This window comes from Acanthaster planci, linkage group LG04, assembly GCF_054643075.1.
Source record: "Acanthaster planci isolate LZ-2023a linkage group LG04, COTS_SCS, whole genome shotgun sequence".
Taxonomy (NCBI): Eukaryota; Metazoa; Echinodermata; class Asteroidea; order Valvatida; family Acanthasteridae; genus Acanthaster; species Acanthaster planci.
In genome coordinates this window covers 15,051,774-15,071,312 of record NC_141780.1, presented here as the reverse complement: position 1 = coordinate 15,071,312, position 19,539 = coordinate 15,051,774, and the positions used below count along the sequence as shown (strand labels likewise).

The following is a 19,539-nucleotide window of genomic DNA, read 5'->3' as shown; positions in this document are numbered from 1 at the left end:
TGTGGGCGTGTGCATGGATCCATGCCCGTTTGTCTATATTTTTCTTTTTAAGAGATACCTTTAGCTTTTCCTGAGTTCTCTTTTTTGCCCTTAACTGGATACTGGAAAATGTATGTATGTTTTGATTTATGAGGTACCCCCTTTTGTAAATGCTGGGCACCCCTTCCCCCGTAAATGCTGGATCTGTCGAAAGTTGTCTGTGGCTATAGGCTGTCCATCATAAATTGTTTGCCACAGTACCAGAGATTTGAGTTCAGTAGTCGGAAGTGATTTTTTGACCAACCATGTTGAACTCAGAAAAATAACCAGAAATGTTAACCAAGACAAAAGAAAATCACTCGGAAAAGTGAAGATTATTCCAATTTCTCCATCTTTCCAGACTCGAACTTCACTGAGATGTCTATTTTTGCAACAGCCTGATTTTGCGGTGTTTTTTAAAATTTTAGATAATTTTTACTGTACATTCTTGAAATTTGTTGCTATGCCGGGAATTGCTGATAAACAATGCTAAGCCCATCTCAAATCCCTAATTTCAGTGACTTTCCCCTTTGGGGTTTTTTCTTTGAATCTAGACGCAGTGCAGGGGCGTCTTGTCCAGGATGAGGAGCGAGTGAAAGGTGCGGTGTCTTGGCGGGTGTACCTCACTTATGTCAAGGCCATCGGCCTAGTGGCTTTCTCGTTTCTCCTCTTCTTTGCCATCTTCCAGCAAGCGCTCTTCATTGGGACCAACTTCTGGCTGGCCAACTGGTCGGAGGCTGGCCGAAACATCTCCAGCAAAACCTCCGTAAGATGGACAATTTGTTTTCTCATCTGGATAGTCTAGAGTTTCTGCTCCTTGAAAATGAGTCACAAGACACCAGATTCACTTTTGAGTTGTACTTTGTATTAGATTGAGGAGTTTGAGTTCTTTATTTGATGTAACTCGGTTTGGTGTGATGAAAATGGACGTTGTGTAGATCGTGAAATGTTGAAGATTTCTATTGCTTAAACACTGTGCAAAATTTCTTTAAAAGGCCTTCAACTCGAAAAGTAGCTCTGGCGACATGCAACTCAAATTGGCAGATTGGGTCGCATTCTGAATGGTTAAAAAATTCTCTGAGAAGTTGCTATTTGTTTCCCAGGAGCAGCAAGATCGGATCTTGCATTACTATCTCAGTGGCTACGCTGGTTTGTCGGTCAGCAGTGTGGTTGCTGGAGCGGCCACCATCACCATCGTCTTCACGTTTACTCTCTTGGCCGGCCGTAGACTTCACAACCAGATGCTGGAGAATATCATGCGTGCACCAATGAGGTTTGTCAACATATCAGAGTGGATATTCATGGGGAAATCAGAGCTGGAATTCCGTGGACCAGTCTGTTCTGTTTGCCAACATTCTGTTTCAGAACATCGTCACCAGAGTTGCAGTTAATTCAGTCAGTCATCACCCAAGTTATTCTGTCTCCAGCCAAATTCTTTTCAAATTGAACGAGGCGAAGGAAGTGTAGTCCCTTTATTGTTGATCATTCTGTGTATACAACTGAAGGTGGGATTTTAGTTAGGCTGTGAAAATCATCACAAAATTTATTGGTGGTAAAGTCATTTTACTTGCCAAGATTTTTTCGCCTTACCACAGGTGTTGGGTTTAATAATGCAGCAACGGGTAATATGGCCATCATTGACAACGGAAGGTCCCCTAACAGTCTGACATGATTTGTGAAATAACTCTTGTCTTTTAAATCTGACTTGAGTTAATTCTCCATTACTGATATTTATATGTATATTTGTTTCCTGTGGCAGGTTTTTTGACACCACCCCAATTGGACGTATTATGAACCGATTCTCGTCGGACATCAAAACCATTGATCAGGTATGGACTTAAACTCACCCTCACCCTGAAAAAATCTTACCACTTTTGACAGCCATTGTACTGCCATTTTGTTGTGCACCCACATCAAGGTGTGTATCTCTCATTTGATGAAGTTGCTGCTGGTTTGTGCTCATTCTGCTGAAAAGTGGTTTGGGCACACTGTAACGTCAGTGTGCAGGGCAGAAGCAGTCTGAATGTTGTGCACAATGCTCAGTAGACTCTGATGTGATAGGCTCCACTTTGCTGTGTAGAAGTTTTGCATGGTAGCCATCTTGCAGGGCAGTCCTTTTGTTCCACAGGGAAGCCTCTTTTGTGTGTTTATACTTAAAACAAAAGCACTTACCTGCATGATGGCAGCCAGGCAAACCCTCTGTTGAGTTCCAGCATCTTCTCCATTGCATTATGAACGCCAGTATCCAACTCAAGTCCATACCTCTATGATTTCTTTTCACAAGCTCCTAAACACTTGTTTTCCCTTCATTTTGCCCTTTTCCACTTTAATCTTAACTCAGGAGTTGAATACAGAGTAGGAGATTTTCCTTAACTTTGTCACAATCTTAATTAGTAAAGGACGTACCATTCCGTGGGGCAGGGTAGAGGTAGATTAACTCTTGTCAGAAATAATTGTTTCACTGTTGAAGGCAAAGAGCCAACCTACCTTGCTTCATTCTCTCAACAGATTCTCGGCAACACCTTCAACAGTTTCCAGAAGTACTGGCTGACCTGCATTGGGGCCATTGTCGTGAACATTGCCGTTACCTGGTACTTTGCTGTGGCGCTGATCCCCTTTGTCATTTTGTACTTGCTGATCATGAAGTTTTTCATCCGGACATCCAGGCAAGTGTAGGGGTCATGGTGGCACTGGTGACATTGGTGGTTTTACAGTTGAAGTGTTGCAACTGAGTCCATCACAGTTCCATCGAATGGATTTTCTGTGTCGTTGTCCGCCCCGGTGTGACAGGGCTTGTGAGTTGAATTACGACGGGCAAGTGAATTGATGGGCTACACTGCAATTCCACTTTATGAGCTAAGTTTTGAGCTTGCTTGAAATTAAAGCTGTTTGGCCTAGCTTGACCCAGTCCCAATCATCCGTTTTGAGGCACATTTGACCCTTTATCAAGTGGCTTATGAGAGATACTCTTTTTAAAAACCCATGTCTTCCATCTCCTTCCCCTCCATACAAATATTCATGTGAGAAAGCAGACGAGTGCTGTGTAATCATGTAATCTTTTGTCTCTTTGTGTTTTTACAGGGAGCTGCAGCGTTTGTATAATATCAGCAAATCTCCTGTTTTTGCTCATTTCTCGGAGACCTTAGGAGGGCTGTCCACTATCAGGGCTTACAGGTAGGAGTGACTACTAGAACGCTACTATAACAAACACACAGCTATATCAAGTGCATGTAAACTGAACATGCCCCTTAGCTCCTAAATTTTCAGTGTAATTTTATCAAGCATTTGAAATTTACTTCAACCAAACGTATTTCGGATTGACGACAAGGACTCAAAAGTTACTCCTGAAGAAAAAATGCGGAATGGTTCATATCATTTTTTGGATGCATGCACATGTGCTCAATTTGCATGGGTCCACAGGCACAAGGCCACAGGTGACTCTATCTTACGTGGAAATCTTGCTTCATATAATTGCTGCAAAGGCAAGACTTTTGGCCTTGAAAAAAGACATCAAAACAGAAAATAAGTATGCAAGTGGATCAGCTTTTGCGACTTATAATGCAGAGATCTTCATGATTTTGGTAGTTTGGATTGTTTTGAACAACACTTGCTGACGACTTGTGTACCATTTTGGCTCCAGCTCTATAGATTGGTGCCCAGCCCATCTGTTATTGTTCTGATTTAGCAGCAAAAACAGTGTAATTGCACACTATATTGCAGGCAATGTTTAAGCGATGGCTCAAGGAAATCTCATGGAAAACTTGATTGTATTTTGCAATTTAACTTCCTTGAGAACTACCCAAAAAGATGCAAAATAGAAAGAACTGAACATGAAGTTTTGGTCCAAAATCCTCATATATGCCGAAACATGCGTGAGCAGGTGTCTACAGATTTGAATGGGCCAGAGCTGGGAACAGGTGCACTCTATGTGACTGATAATAGCTATACATTTTCTGTGGGCTCTGTCATTTTTGTTACAGCTGAGTTCTGTATGTATGCAAAACTTTCCAGTGTCAAATCTACATATAGCTGTCCAGGCCAAGCCCAATGCTTTCAGTTTGTCCTCATTGTCTTGAGTTTGACCATTGAAAGTGTTTCTCTGTACCTCTAGGCAGCAGGAGCAGTTCCGCGAGGGTCTCATCAACAAGATGGAAACAAACAACACCATGTTCATATATGTGAACACCAGTAACAGGTGGCTGGGTGCCAGACTGGTAAGGCCATACTTGCTGATGGGCTGGGAGGGTATCAGAATATTGGCTTCCGAAGTCTCTTGCTTCAGCTAAGCCTCAATTTGATGAATTAAATCGCTTTATTTTAGACACCCACGTAAGACATCTCACTTGAAAAGTGACTTTGGCGATTCTACTTGTGCTAAACTGAACAAGCCCTTGGATCTGTCCATTGCTACGTCACACTACCATCACTGTGTTGCGGGCTGTCGATAAAGAATCAAAGTAACATCACAGTGTGTCAAACTTTGAAATTTCATGTTACCGTTACAACACTATAAGGGGGCATTTTGAGACCAAGCCTCCTACCTGAATCCAAAGACTCAACTTTCTGCAAAGTCTGGCAGGCTATACAAATAATACTCAAAATTGAGAGAAGGGTTTTTGACCATGGTGGTATCTTTTGCAAATTTTCTTGACGGTCGCCAAGTCTTGTGAATTAAACTACATCAAGCATAAAATCAGCATGCATAAATGAAGCAGGCATTCATTTTAAGATGGCCAAACATATTGTTCTCAGATCCACTTGTTTGTAGTTTCCATGGAAGCATGTCAATTACTACAGAAACTGTACCCAGTATTTATTCCCTTAGCGATTTGTTCATACAGGAAGTGATTGGAGGCATCATTGTGCTCATTGCCGGCTTATCAACAGTCATATCTGCAATGGACGGCCTACTGCTACCAAGCCTAGTGGGACTTGCACTTGCATACGCTCTCAATGTAAGTCAAATGGTCATGTGGAACCGCGGCTGGAGCAGCTTTATACTCTCTCAGAGAAAGAGAGAGAGAGAGAGTCGCTCTGCATTTAACAGTTACTGTGAACCCCAGGATAACTGCATTTTTGTTTTTCTTTTGGGCCTCATATTTGATGTTCACTCATGGTTGTCCCAGTTGTTGCATTTACAAAATTAAGCAAAGATAACTTGGGACTTACTATGAGTATAAGGTATCCAAACACCTGCTAAACCTACTTGTAAAACCATAAGGTAAACCTTGAGTTACCGCATGTTTAATTTTGCATTCTCCTCTTCAATCTCTGTATTTTTGATGGATTATTTATTATAAATACATGTAGGAATGTTTTGGAGGAGTCACAGAAACTGCTTTCAGACTCTTGGACAAAACAGTTGTCAGTTACTCGTAGACTGGTGGGCATTGTGCATTTTGTTTTTGTTATTAGTGTGAAATTCATACATTTGCACATTAGACTTGTCTTTAGTTGTCTCTCGTGAGTTAAGCCACAGGGGGCACTCATCACTGCCCAGCTATCTGCTTTAATGCCCCCCCCTCCTGTTTGCTAGGCATCCAATCAATTGAACTGGATGATCAGGTCCTCAGCCAACATGGAGATGCAGCTGAATTCCATAGAGAGAGTGGACTATTACAAGAATGTAGAGACGGAAAAATACAAAGGTAATATGCCCTTAATTCTGGGATTGATACATTGTGGAGTCATGTTGACCTCGTGTGAGAACACACTTGGGTAAAGACAGAGTGAAAATACATGCATTTATGCTCAAGGGAAGCTGGAATTACTTAGACAAGGCACATCTACATCGCCAAAGATTGAAAAAAGTCTAACATATTAGTTTCACATGGGACCACTCACTTAAATAAACCGAGCAACAGGGTGTTGAACCTGAATGATGTCTCAAAGATATCAAACTGATATAGCATGCTCTGGCCAGACGGTGATCCGGTAAGGTGACGTCCATCAGGAATTGACCAGTATGGTCGAGAGCTGCCTTGTGCTCTGTCATGGTACTGAGCAGTTATCACTCATCTGTGTAATGGGCCTGAAAGGAAAGACAGCATGCAGTGTCGGTCATCCAAATTGCTAGCCCCATTAGAAAAGCCCCGTGACTTTATAATGTTGCTGTGTTCCTAATTAGTTTCAAAAAAGGTTTGGTTTCATGGAATAAGCCTTTGGCAAAGATGTAGTTAAATAATATCTGGTACACTGAGTTCTTTAAATTTACGCAAACATAATAGTCATGGTGCATGGACTGGTTCCTTTGTGCCCTTCTTATCCATTGAAAATAGTGTATTGGTGCAAGGCGTCTCTCAAATATTAAAAAAGCAAATGCTTACCTCGAATCACGAGGCATAGCAACAGTGTCTTTAAGATGGAAAGCTTGCAGTAAACACCATGCAATATCTCTTTTTTGAGTCTGTGTGGTTCTGATAAGAACCGGAGAGGCTCAACGTTTCGGACAGTGTGCTCTGTCCGTCGTCAGGAGACTGAAGTCTCCTTCACCTTCAGTCTCCGTCAGGAGACCTTCAGTCTCCTGACGACGGACAGAGCACACTGTCCGAAACGTTGAGCCTCTCCGGTTCTTATCAGAACCACACAGACTCAAAAAAGAGATATTGCATGGTGTTTACCGCAAGCTTTCCATCTTAGTTGTCTGTCACCATGAATAGCTTGAAATCCCATCCAACAGTGTCTTTAGTTTTGGGAATTCAAATCGTGATGTTTATGTGCAATCAGATAACTCAGTGTACCAGATTTTATTCAAATTTAACTCGCAGAAGGCTTATCAACAAATCACACATTTTCCTTTTCTTGTTGTTGGTTGAAAACAGGTGCAGCCACAGCTCCACGAGGTTGGCCCAATCGAGGCTTGATACTGTTTGAGGGCGTGTCGGCCCGTTACGCTACCGAGCTGGATCCAGTCCTGCATGACGTCAACATTCACTTCCTACCGGGAGAAAAGGTAGCTATAGCCTAGACATCCTTTTTTGTACAGGCCTGAAATTACTCTTGTAGAAACGTATGTCTGGATCCACTTTTTGGAAACAGTAATTTCAGTTTTGTATCATCTGAGACGGGTGATTTTATTTACATTCATAGGTTTTTTTCCAACGTTCTGCCCGAGGCTTTCAGTGCATCTGTCTCTAGACTTGTTGAGGGAAAAATGAGTTTTACGCATTGTATTAATAAAAGTTTAGCGTAAGTTTTATTATGTGTGTGTCTGGTTTTCTGATGTTTTTTCGAGTTCACTTTTTAATAATGTAGTGGGCTGGGGATTCCCCCATTATCATTAAGTTCGTCATAATGTACCTTTGAACTCTGCATGGGCATGATTTTGGGTGGGCCCTGCACGTGACAAAACATTCTCTAGACGTTTGTTGGCCGAAAGTGGCCAGATTGTATTACTTTTTGGCACAACTTGTTATACCTTCTCGGTGCCACTGAAGTTTCTAAGACGTGACTTAAGATTGGGGAGTTGGTTTTTGACTTGGCTTGGGGTAGCAGTATGGCTATGCTATGTGTTTTAATCCAACAAGTGTGAGGCTCCATTCGTATTCCCATCGTTGTCTGTCTCTCTCTAGCAGTTCTCTTTCCCTTTTCTTTTTCCTACCTCGATTCAGCCTCCGATTCCCCCTTGAGTGGCGGACGGACCGCCAACCCCGAGCGATCGGCTGGGGGCTGGACCACAACAATAACATTTTGTTAAGTTCTCAAATTCGTGCTCAAGTGTTAAACTATGGCAAACCACTCAGAAACGTCAGATATCTGAAGTGGTACTGATGTTGTACAATGTATATGCAGATGTAGCTTTACTCAAACCCTGGAAATGCTATTTTTTTTTCTGGCCCTCTCACAGTGCCCCCCCCCAAGTCTTGGCTGTCAGGTACTCAAACATGCAACATTGTTGTTGCAGAGTGTCAGTTTGAGTGCACGGCAGTTTTTGGCTAACCTGTTTAATGGCGCTTCCAAGAACAGAGGTTCTAATTTTCATAAACTTATGGTTAGACATAGAAAAACTCCAGAACATTCAGCCCAAAAAAATGCACTGCAGCAATGTCAGAGATTTTTTTCGGGGGGGGGAGACAGACTTCCCCTAGTTCTGCTTAGAAATCAAGCATGCAGTTAAGAAGAAAACATTGCTATGCAAAGGTAGCTGTATAAACAACGTGAAGTTTTGGCCAATCAGCCATATTTCTCGTTAACTGAATCGTTTCTCTACTCGGCAAATTTTATTCATGAAATCGGTCCTATTACGCGCCACACAAATCGTGTCCTCGTTCTCTCCAAACTAACTGAAGTCAACGAGGGACCTACTTTGTTGACTTTTTCCCACAGATTGGAATCTGTGGTCGGACTGGCAGCGGCAAATCTTCCCTCATGCTGACCCTCTTCAGACTCATACAGACCTTCCAAGGTAAAACAACAAACTTGATCACTTTGAAGAACTTCTTGATCTCTGACTCCTGTGTGTCCACCTTGGACACAGAAACAAAGGCCATATTCTTGAAAGCCTGAGAAAAGAGTCCATTTCAATCTGCACAATAAGAATGAGGCTTTTTGTTAACAGCACTACCCCCTACATAGCGTAAAACTCCCATGGGCCGATGGTACCCGATGTTCAGTGCTTTTCACCAAGCCTTTCTCAGTCAGGACGGTATCTCACTTTTGCCCATGGTGCTGCATTTGACCACACCACTTTGGCCAAGGCACATATTAGGCTAAATCTGTTGAACAACAAACCTCCCAGTACCTTTGTGCCAAATGTATAGGTTTATCTCCAGGTTTGACCTTTTCTCTTAATGCCTTGGACCTCTGATTTTTTTCTTAACCCAGGGCGCATTTTTGTGGATGGCGTTAATATTGCTAGTCTTCCCCTTCTTCAGTTGAGGAGTCGTCTGGCCATCATTCCACAGGACCCTGTGCTCTTCACTGGAACCATCAGGTGAGCCAGTGTGCCCTCTTATAGTAATAAAGACTGCTGTACAAGGTTTTCCCCTCTAAATATCCGTTCTTGGCAAACGGACAGTCCTGAATCTGATATGATTCTAGTGGCATTTGTTTTGAATTCATTTCCACCTTTTTGTGTGTGTGTTCTTGTGTATTTCATCATGTGATGTGCAAATCTTGTTTGGCAATACCTGTCCAGATTCAACCTTGATGCCAGGAATGAGCATGACGACAAAGCATTGTGGGAGGCCTTGGAAATCGCACAGCTGAAGGATGTAGTGATGGAACTGGACCTTAAACTGAGTAAGTCCCACCCCAGCCCCACTACCACAGACAGACATATTTGTTTTACATACAAAGTGTGGACATTCCGTCATGTACTCAGCAAAAGGACCTAAGCTCGTATGATCACAGCAGAAAAAATGTTTCCGACACTCTTTATTTAGTAAAAACGGATAAAATTTATAACAAAATAAACACAGGCTGTTCAAAAATCAACCTTTGAAACACTTATCTTATTAATGACTTTTTAAAAAAACTTTTTTCAAATAAATCTTTCTCTTTCATTAAAAACAGTTGCATACATAAGTCCTTTTGCTGGGAAAAGTTTCTTTGCAGTGATCTTGCTGTCCGGCAAAAGGGCATAAGCCCTTACGTCTTTCCAGGCACACAGTGATTTCTTGTTCTTCTGTGGTCAAGATGACTTGGTAAAATGCTCCCTTTTTTCCCACTAGGATAACTCCTTTGAGCTGGATTTTTATGATGATTTCCTGGACTGTTCCTCTTCATATTGCCACAGATAACCTTGACCCCAAAATGCTTCGAAAACTGTTCTGAGAGGGGAAAACATTGTGTGGACACGTGCGAGTCCACACAATGCCATCACCCCCTGCATTATGTGGACTTCTTTTGTGCAGAGGTCCACACTATTGCCAGGCCTGTACAAATGCCCCTCCCCACTAACAACTGCACATCCACAGCAACCCCTTTCTTTCCACACTGTCCCCCTTCCTACACTCTCCCCCTCCCCACACTGTCCCCCTCCCTACACTGTCCCCTTCCCTACACTGTCTCCCTCCCTACACTGTCTCCCTCCCTACACTGTCCCCCTCCCTACACTGTCCCCCTCCCTACAATGTCTCCCTCCCTACACTGTCTCCCTCCCTACACTCTCCCCCTCCCTACACTGTCTCCCTCCCTACACTCTCCCCCTCCCTACACTCTCCCCCTCCCTACAATGTCTCCCTCCCTACACTGTCTCCCTCCCTACACTGTCTCCCTCCCTACACTGTCTCCCTCCCTACACTGTCCCCCTCCCTACACTGTCCCCCTCCCTACACTGTCCCCCTCCCTACACTGTCCCCCTCCCTACACTGTCCCCCTCCCTACACTGTCCCCCTCCCTACAATGTCTCCCTCCCTACACTGTCTCCCTCCCTACACTCTCCCCCTCCCTACACTGTCTCCCTCCCTACACTGTCTCCCTCCCTACACTGTCTCCCTCCCTACACTGTCTCCCTCCCTACACTGTCTCCCTCCCTACACTGTCCCCCTCCCTACACTGTCTCCCTCCCTACACTGTCCCCCTCCCTACACTGTCCCCCTCCCTACACTGTCCCCCTCCCTACACTGTCTCCCTCCCTACACACCCCCCTCCCTACACTCTCCCCCTCCCACGGGTGCAGCTATTTCATTTTTTTTATTCAGGAGACTGACTATCCTACCCTTTCCTATCCTAGAATAATCTTGCAGCTAGGATTAGGAATCAATTATTGCAGTTCCAACACACTCCTGCCTCTTTAATAACCCTGATCTGTTTGTGCTTACAATTTGCCAATATGCATGCGTAACATACATAGTGTGGACTTACGAACAAAAGATGTTCACACAGTCGAGGAAGGGAAGACGTACTGCGGGCATACTCATGGTCACAGGACGTTTCCCCTTCGCTGAAAGAAACGTTTAGAGGCATTTTTGAGTTAAAGTTATCATCATAAAAGAAAAAGGAACAGTCAAGGAAACATTTTCCGAAAAGCCGGCTAAAAATATTGTTCCCAAACTGCACGAAAACATGAGGACATTTCCTAGTAAGGACATTTCCTTACTAGGTATGTAATGTAAGTGTGGGTGAACGGCACAAGTTACGAATGCGTTTTGAATGGGTACAGTGCCACTGCAGTAAAGGAATTTCCGTAGATCAGACGTCACTAGTACTCCATCTGAATAACTCTGAGCAACCATCCAACTTTTTGCATCTCTAATGCACCCCTGTAAACCCTTATCTCACCTTATTCCATCCCACACAATCTACCGAGTACTCATGCACTCGTACTCCCCCCCTACATCCCATGCAGTCCTCACCCTACTGCATCCTGCGCATTTAGTGAGCGAGCCATCAAATGCCCAGCACACCTACTTCACCCTACTTGCATCCTTTGTAAACCCCTATCCTAAACCATCTTCCTATGCAACTCTGCACGACCCTACCTGGCCCACTTAACCCTGTCAATTTCTTTTTTCCTCCGACAGATGCTACGGTGACGGAGGGAGGTGAGAATTTCAGCGTGGGTCAGCGTCAGCTGTTCTGTTTAGCTCGTGCCTTCTTGAGGAAGACTCGCATCCTGGTCATGGATGAGGCCACCGCCTCCATCGACTTGGAAACGGTGGGTTTCACTGGAATTTCAGACAAATAGAATCACTGGACTATGCAAAACAGTAAGCAAAAGAAAAATGCAAAAAAATTGGACTGAGATAGATATTCAGATTATGTCCTGTCCTTGAAACATTGTTGCAGAACTCTATAAAGGAGCCAATGTGTCATCGCAAGCAAACCACTGAAATTTCTATAGGTATATTGTATAAGCAGAACAAATCACACTTAACGTAACCACTCCATATGGCAAGATCCTGTCAAACAGCATGGCTTAAGCCTTGCTGGAAGAAGTTTGGATTATTGGCAAATACTATACTCTTAAAGCGTTCATCCCCCTGTTCTGATAACTTGGCATACATCAATTAACAAGGCAGTTATTGGCATCTCAGTTTGCTAGGCCTGGCATTTGGTTTAAACCACTCGCAGCAGTTTGTGATAATCTTTGCTGTGAATGATTCCGTTACAGGATAAAATTCTGCAGCGTGTTGTGGCCACAGCTTTTCAAGACCGCACTGTTCTGACCATAGCCGTGAGTATAACCGTAACATTTAGGTTTTTAATTCACAATGCGCCACATAAAAATTGTGCACAGACCATCCCCCCCTCTTCGCTCCATGGGAAACTTCTCTGGTTACCGTTATTTCAGAATATAAGCCGTGGCTTATATGTTGATTCTCACGCTGAAAAATGTTTATTCATTGGTTTATTATTCATTTGATAGAAACCTGACGCATGCCAGCCAGAAGGCTGAATTATGGTCATCATAAAGTTGAAACACAAACAAAACCAAATACAAATATATAAAATAATTGTAAAACCTAAAAATAGATAATTATATTTAAAAATGAAACCAGTTAAAGAGAATAACAAGTGCAGGGTGGGGAGATGGGGGCAAGTATAAATGTACAGGGAAAAAAGGAATCCCTAACGAAGAATTCTTGCCACTGAGGGCGCTGTAGATTTGTGATATCTTTCAGTTCGACATGTGGGGATGACCAACGTAGACACATTACTCGACCACGAATTTGTTCCATTGGCTTTCTCTGGGGGGAGTATGTGTCGGAATCTATTCGACGACATTAGCCATTTTTCCCAAATTTGTACAAAAGCTTCTGGCGTTTAGATTCAGGTTTCAGCAAGTAAAATGTCTCTGTGGCTTATACGCCGGGCAGCTTATATGACAAACTTTGAAAAATAAAATCAGTCACAAAAGCTGCGGCCGGGCCATGTGTACCATGTGCAGGTGGCCCAGCCAGTCATGTTTGGTTGGTTGTGTAAACTCAAACCTCGGAGAATAAATAAAAATTCAAGTTGTCAGGATTTTGAGTTATTAACGGAATTCCCCAAGTTGTGGGGCCACGAAACACATACATGAAATGCGTACGTAATCACAGCAAACTTCCCTTGCAAAGTAAATGATCATTTGGCTTCATTTTTTCAATGATCATTTACATTTGAAAGAGTTTGTTTGAAATAGTGTAATTTGAAAATTCATCATGAATTTTTTTTTTTTTTTGGTCACAGCATCGTGTGCAATCTATCCTGGACTCGGACCGCATTCTGGTTCTAAGCGAGGGCAAAGTTGCCGAGTTTGACACGCCGGAAAATCTTCTGGCAAAGGAGGACAGCATCTTTTCCTCGTTGGTAAAAGCCGGCATATAAGGAGACAAATGATATTCGTCTCGTGACTGCAGTCTCATGACTGGTCATGGGACTGGTCTTGTGACTAGTCTTGGGATGATCTTGTGACTAGTCCTGTAACTGTTTAGCCTATCTGACTTGAAAACTGACCAGTCTTATGACTGGTTTCCTGACTGATCTCCTGACTGGTCTTGGGACTAGTCTTACGAACTAGTACTGTGACTGGACTGTGACTGGTCTTGGGATGGTCTCAAATGCAACACTACCCAAGTCAGTCACAAGTCGTCCTGTCGCAAGTCAAAGCTGTTGAAACAAACTGAAACAAAGGGCATCCCTTTGTCGTTGTACTTCATTGTTTAGCCTATCTGACTTGTAAACTGACTTTGTGATTTTCTTGTGAGTGATACAGTTGCAACACTGTAACACTTTATTTCTCTTTTAAAGTCCCAAAGGATTCTTTGTAGTCATCAGGGATATTTCTAACACATTGAAAATTCTAATTTGACGACAAGATTTAATTCTTTAAATGCTGGAGATCTAGTAAAATTGTTACATGACAGGCTGTCACGTGCTGTAATTGAAATCACACGCTGGAAAATATTTCCACGAGATCGTACAGCCAAGTGGCTATATAGCACACCTGCATGAATTTTAAGCACTGTACTCTCTGACGACTCTTGACACTTAACTGCATTGAGTACCTGAAAAGGATTTGGCATAAACAAACCTTAACAAGTGCTGTTATAACAGTACACAAGATTTGACGTTTTAATGTCTCACTTTGATGGACAACTGCCATTAGCACCTGGTGCCTTAAACCTATTTATCTGCAAAGACAATAGTTGAGATGTTCAACTCCATTCTAAGAAAGTTGAGTCAAAAATGTTTCATTTGGACAATATGCCAGGACAGAATTACCTTTTAGTTTTTTGGGCTTTATATTAATTATTTAGGTAGTTTGCAGACTATTGCATATGTTATAGTGTACAAATACTGACTGTCTGAAGTGGTGTAGCAAAACTAACCTCCCGGGGCGATTCATGAAGCATTCTTAATTATTTCTTCAAAGTGAAACCAGTGGACAAAGTGGAGTCTTCCATTGATCACAGAGGGAGGCTAGGTTAACTCCAAATGAGATTAACCAATATTTGCTTTATACCACCCAGTGGCATAACTATGGGGGGCACATGCCCCAGCAAATGCCTGTGTCCCCCCGGTGCCCCCCCCCCGTTTGAAATCCAGGCAGCTGTAGGCCGCTGCAGCTCATTGTCTTTTGGTGCCCCCCTGAAAAAAAAGTGTGCACCCCCGTGCCCCTGGACATAATAGCCCCAGTTACGCCATTGATACCGCCTCTCCTACAGATTCTGCTCGATTTAAGTGATAACTGATTGTTTCGATCAAACTACAACTAAAAACCGTTTTTATTTAACATTTGATGTTTAGAGTATATTTTCAGACTGGTATTATATTTTAAAAATCTTGGCAAAGATTAGAAAAACTAATTTTCATAGGTACGATACGATAGGTACGATAGATAATTTTGTTTGGAGTCTCGGATACATGTACATACTTTTTTTACATTTTTTCCCATACTTTTTTAAATTAGTTAAGTTGACTTTTGGTCGTTATAAATGGACCTACTAACCAAGTTGTAGAAAGAAACTTTAACAGTTGCATTCGTTGCAACACCTTTCGGGAAAAACAGGAAACAGAAGGTATTTTGCTTGTCAATAAAAACCAGGAAATATCACAATCTATACCACTAGTCCTAGTTTTCATTAAGGGTTCATAAGGAAGTATAGTACATTTTCTCAGTACCAAGGATTCTTGGCATAGTCTGATTTCCCAAATTTCATGCGAATTTTGTAATTCGAGTAAGGATTTGTAGAAACCAGTATGTTTGGGGATTAGAGTCATAAAAAGTTTATGATGTGGTCCCGAGGACTCGGGGGCCGTATCGGGAGTTGGCACTGCACGGCTTAACCCATGCGCGGGTGTGTAGCACCGAACATGCATGGCCAGCTTTCCTCAGAATGTGCACATTTTAGTCTCTTTGTGTGGGTGTTGTGCACTTAGAATTCAGATCGCTGTCAGTGTTGGGATGGACAGGGTCTCCATAACCATTTGCATTTTGTGTGTGTTTTTTTTTAAATTAACTTGGAATTGAGCATACAGTTTGCCCATCACGCAATGTAGGCAATGATTTCTGACGTCACCTTCGAGGTTCCCCTCAACGCGTGGGCACAGACTATTTGCAACCCCCTGCAGCACTCAACACATGCAAACTCCCTTGCGTCCTGTATAACTCACAGTAAACTTGAAATCAAGTCGGTACACGTGTAACTGGACGGTGTTATTCGTCTGCCAAGTAACGCTTCCCGCTCTTTTATGCCTCTCTAGGGTTACGGAGACGGTACATACAGGCCTAACGTCCTCTAAACTAGATCGTATGCTCAAATTTGAAACATCGAACAGCGGGTAAAGAACTGCGGCCACACTAAACATGATTGGCGCGTTGCCAACGTGCAAAAAACCCCAAAAGACCGTCTAACGACCCGTCCTCAAGTTCAGGCCAGGATTTGGCCATGTCTATCCAATATAAACGTACTTGATCTTGTTCAGCTCCACAGTAACGCTTAACTTGATGTATCAGCAAGGCAAAACAAGTAACGAAGTTACAGGGGATGGATGTTTTTCAGGAAATGACCCGAGTCCAACGAATCAAATGCTATCACAAAGGCTTGTTATAACATAGTTTGGCAAAATATTACCTGCCTGTCTGCAGAATTCTTGTTTTTGTCAAACGATTTCAAGTTAAAAATCTACAACTGCACAGTAACCTTTGAACTTCTAGATTACAATTAGCTTTTACCCCTTTGGAATTCTAATGTGTCAAAATTTATGCACGAGACTATGGAAATGTCCCCAAGGTATCATTGTTCTTTGAGGAATTATTCTTTAAAATTCGTCTTAGTATAAAACAATAACAACAATTGGAATTACAGTATGAAATTATGATATAGTAATAATTTTTATTAGAGAGAAAAAGGAAAAAAGGTCTATTTACAGGAACAGATTTTGAAGAGTGCTCTTCACAGTGCATTTCGTATATTGCTTTAGTAAATTGAACGTGGATTAACCTCATTTAAAGACACAAACAGTTGGACGAATTTAGGCAAATGAAGTTCGTGTCTGAAACGAGCTTCTAGAGCTACGGCTACATCTCTTGTCTGCGGTCTCCGCGTATATCCGATGGAGTACCTAGCTCTAGACACAGATTCGGATGCAGCGTTAGCTCACTGCATTCAACCAGCAGAAATAATGAAGGTAACGCTGCTATATACAAGCAATTTTTTTTAAACTGGTGTCTAATTAGAGAAGTCAGCTTTTAACTGTCAGAACCGCTTCCTTCTTAAGCTAGATCGTAGTGTCTTCATTCACGCATTGTTCTCTTGGCGTCTTGCTAACATCGCTTTCAGCGCCTCGGACGGCTGGGGTATTCTCTCCCATCTACACCGCAGCATCGGCCGAAACACCTTCCTGAACTGAGGATGTTTTGCCCCGTAGAGGATTGGGTTCACGCAGCTGTTCAAAATCAAAATGGTTGCAAAGTACAGCGTGAACCTCTTGCTGGTCGGGACGAAGAGCGACAGGAAATACGGCGAGATGCACAGCATGAACGTGACGAAGATCACAAAGAGATTCTTTGTGATGGTGAGCTGCTGCTGGCTGATGCGATGTTGTGAACGCCCGCTTCTGTATTCTTCCTCGTGCGATGCCCGGCCCGACGCCTCGCCCGGTACCTCGGTGGAGTTGGGATGTGGGGTTGGATTGTCCCCGTTGGTGATCGTTGAGAGTTGTTTGAAATGACCCCTGATGTACATATAGATGGCCAGATAGCTGATGATTACTGTTATCAAGGGAACAGGGAAGAACCCAATAGCTTGGGCAAGGTTGTAAAGTTCAGCGAGGGGATGCAGTTCGTCATCCGAGCAGGAGGGTAGCTTGGTATCGATGCCCAAGTTACCAACTCCAATGGTTGGAGGGAACACCACAACAATGACGGGGACGAGCCATGCAAACGTCACGATCCACGCCATCTTGCAGGGAGAGAAAATCCGGTTGTAAGTAGCCAGCGGGCGAGTTATCCTTACCAGACGGTTTAGCGCAATCAAGGCCAGGTTGTAGAGGCTGGCACCCAGGCCGGTGTGAAACAGGAAAGCCGCTATTTGACAGGGAACCTCAGTAGATAGTGGCCAGCTGGCGCCGTCGCTGAGCATTACCACGCTGGACCAAGGTAAAGACAAACTTGTCAACAGATCAGCCACACTGAGGTTGACCACCAGGACGTTGGTTGAAGTCTGGACAAGTTTACTTAGAATTACCGACAGAATCACCAAGGAGTTGCCCACCACACCAAGGACCGCTACGAGGGTCCACGTACAGCCTATGAACACCAGCTCGCCATATGAGTAAACTTCAGCCAGTTCGTCAGTCATGGAAGCTGTTGTAGCATTGCTCGCTTTAAAACTCAGAGCCAAGGAAGAAGTCATGTCTATGACTCTAAACCACCCTTTTACACAAATATAACCCGTCAAAGATGTGCCCAGTGTATAGTATCTGGCGTAAAACGGTTAAGTCGGCAGTCGAACAATACCATGTGGAAGCGTTATTGGTTCCATTTGTCATTTGGACTGCCTACGCGTGTGTATGCAAACATTAATTTATGCCTCAAACAACAGAACAGCCATGACTCACCTATCACTATGAATTTCAGCACCATGAATTTGCAGTTAATTTGCAGTTTCACTGTGAAATTGTTTTTTCACTGCAACTTCATGGCAGTTCACGTGGTGAAAACATCGTGAAAATAATCCCGGATGTGACCCCTTGCCGACACCTTGAGGTCAAGTGAAAACACCATGAAAATGCACTGAGCCCATCTAGGGGACCTTCCTCATTAACTTTGCGGTGGGGCTAATCCTTTAAATGCTTTAAGGACCCATTGTCTCATAAAAAGTACCATTACCTGTCTTCTTACTGTGGTGGTGACAGGTGTAAATGTACACTGAACACCCCGATCACAATGTTCGCATCCTTGCAATGTACTTGTAACCCCGGCCAGGTTGTTCATACACTACATCATGGCCTGTAGCTGAATGAGAACATTGTAGGGACTTCAGCAAAATGACTCCCCACACATTATGTCACCTCACAGAAACATTTATTTCAATTTTGTGGCATATCTGTGATTTATATTTCATTTGCTTGAGTAGAGTTATACTCATGAATATTCTGGAAATTCATAATTTCCATGGCCATTTATGATTACTCATCGACAATTAAACAACAGTCAGCACCGAGTGCACACTGTTATGCATGATGTTGGAGCAGAAAACACTAGTGCCAAAAAGAATGTTGAAATTTGGGGGAAGACGCGGACTAGTGAAAATTCTGCTTAAAGACTAGTAAAAAGCCATCACTGCTGCTTGTTATTCCACCACTTTGTATACAGTTTCACAGTCTTTTGGCAATTCCATAATTCGATGTGGTAACTTCACCTTTTGCCCACAAAAGTTGGAAATATTCATATGTCTTCTGGTATGTGGCCAAGGGGGGGGTATTGTGACATCTAACACCAAGTTTCGTGGAATTTTATGAATCGTATCACAGTTTAGAGCTGGGGAAAAAAAACTTGTGTCCTTCCTCCATGGTCCTACATAAGCAAAATGTGCTTATCAACTTTAGCTGCATCCGGCAAATTTGAGCCATCGTACGTGTATCCATTTCTTCTCACAGCTCAAAAAAGGAAAAATCAATCCTGTCTTTTCTAGGAAAGACAGGATCCTGTGTTCACAAAACACCTGCTTTACATTCACAACATGTGGAAAGAAAGTTTTGTGGTTTTCACAAGTTCCCTTCGCATTTCGCTAATCACGGTTTCGAAGACACGTGCGAAATATTGCTTCATGCAAGGTTTCCGCTGGTTCCCGCTGCGCCGTGCTACTGCCAAAAAGGTGTGATGGCAACGCGGCAACCAGTCCATGCATTAAAATAGCGTTGGGCAATTCACTGTACACACACAAAACTATACGTGGCTGCACATAGAAAAATGATGTCGCAGGAAGTGCAAGTTACGTGTACTTTAATTCCCAGAACTCGATTAGTTGGATATATAAAATGTACGTATTTTTTAGTTCACAAATTTAATTTGAGGTTACATATATGTTGCTTGATCGGCCTGAGGTGCAACACGACACGACCTCACTAAAGGTTTCATTGGTGTCCGTG

The 19,539-nt window shown here is 43.0% G+C and overlaps 2 protein-coding genes across 8 annotated transcripts in view; one reads left to right on the top strand and one right to left on the bottom strand.

The window, feature by feature from the left end:
• The window catches only part of LOC110974025 (ATP-binding cassette sub-family C member 8-like), a 42,334-nt gene extending 27,329 nt beyond the window's left edge, over positions 1 to 15,005 (top strand). For 6 of the 7 annotated variants that reach the window (XM_022225322.2, XM_022225328.2, XM_022225324.2 and 3 more), the window contains 15 exons: positions 573 to 784; positions 1,122 to 1,291; positions 1,778 to 1,847; positions 2,527 to 2,684; positions 3,100 to 3,192; positions 4,130 to 4,232; positions 4,860 to 4,973; positions 5,555 to 5,666; positions 6,840 to 6,970; positions 8,344 to 8,422; positions 8,842 to 8,950; positions 9,155 to 9,258; positions 11,484 to 11,617; positions 12,074 to 12,136; positions 13,132 to 15,005. In XM_022225322.2, coding sequence (XP_022081014.2) covers positions 573 to 784; positions 1,122 to 1,291; positions 1,778 to 1,847; positions 2,527 to 2,684; positions 3,100 to 3,192; positions 4,130 to 4,232; positions 4,860 to 4,973; positions 5,555 to 5,666; positions 6,840 to 6,970; positions 8,344 to 8,422; positions 8,842 to 8,950; positions 9,155 to 9,258; positions 11,484 to 11,617; positions 12,074 to 12,136; positions 13,132 to 13,269 — 1,790 coding nt within the window. In that variant the 3' untranslated portion in view covers positions 13,270 to 15,005. The other variant, XM_087135811.1, reaches the window with a different exon arrangement.
• A 62-nt stretch (positions 15,006 to 15,067) lies between these two features.
• On the bottom strand, positions 15,068 to 18,121 carry LOC110974060 (melatonin receptor type 1A-like). The gene has a single exon (XM_022225386.2). It carries the CDS (start codon positions 17,799 to 17,801, stop codon positions 16,686 to 16,688), a length of 1,116 nt encoding a protein of 371 aa, XP_022081078.2. The 5' UTR covers positions 17,802 to 18,121; the 3' UTR covers positions 15,068 to 16,685.
• Positions 18,122 to 19,539: the final 1,418 nt, after the last annotated feature.

Bases quoted from the DNA above. Each gene is read 5' to 3' on its own strand.
- LOC110974060 (XM_022225386.2), bottom strand. From the start codon at position 17,801: ATGACTTCTTCCTTGGCTCTGAGTTTTAAAGCGAGCAATGCTACAACA.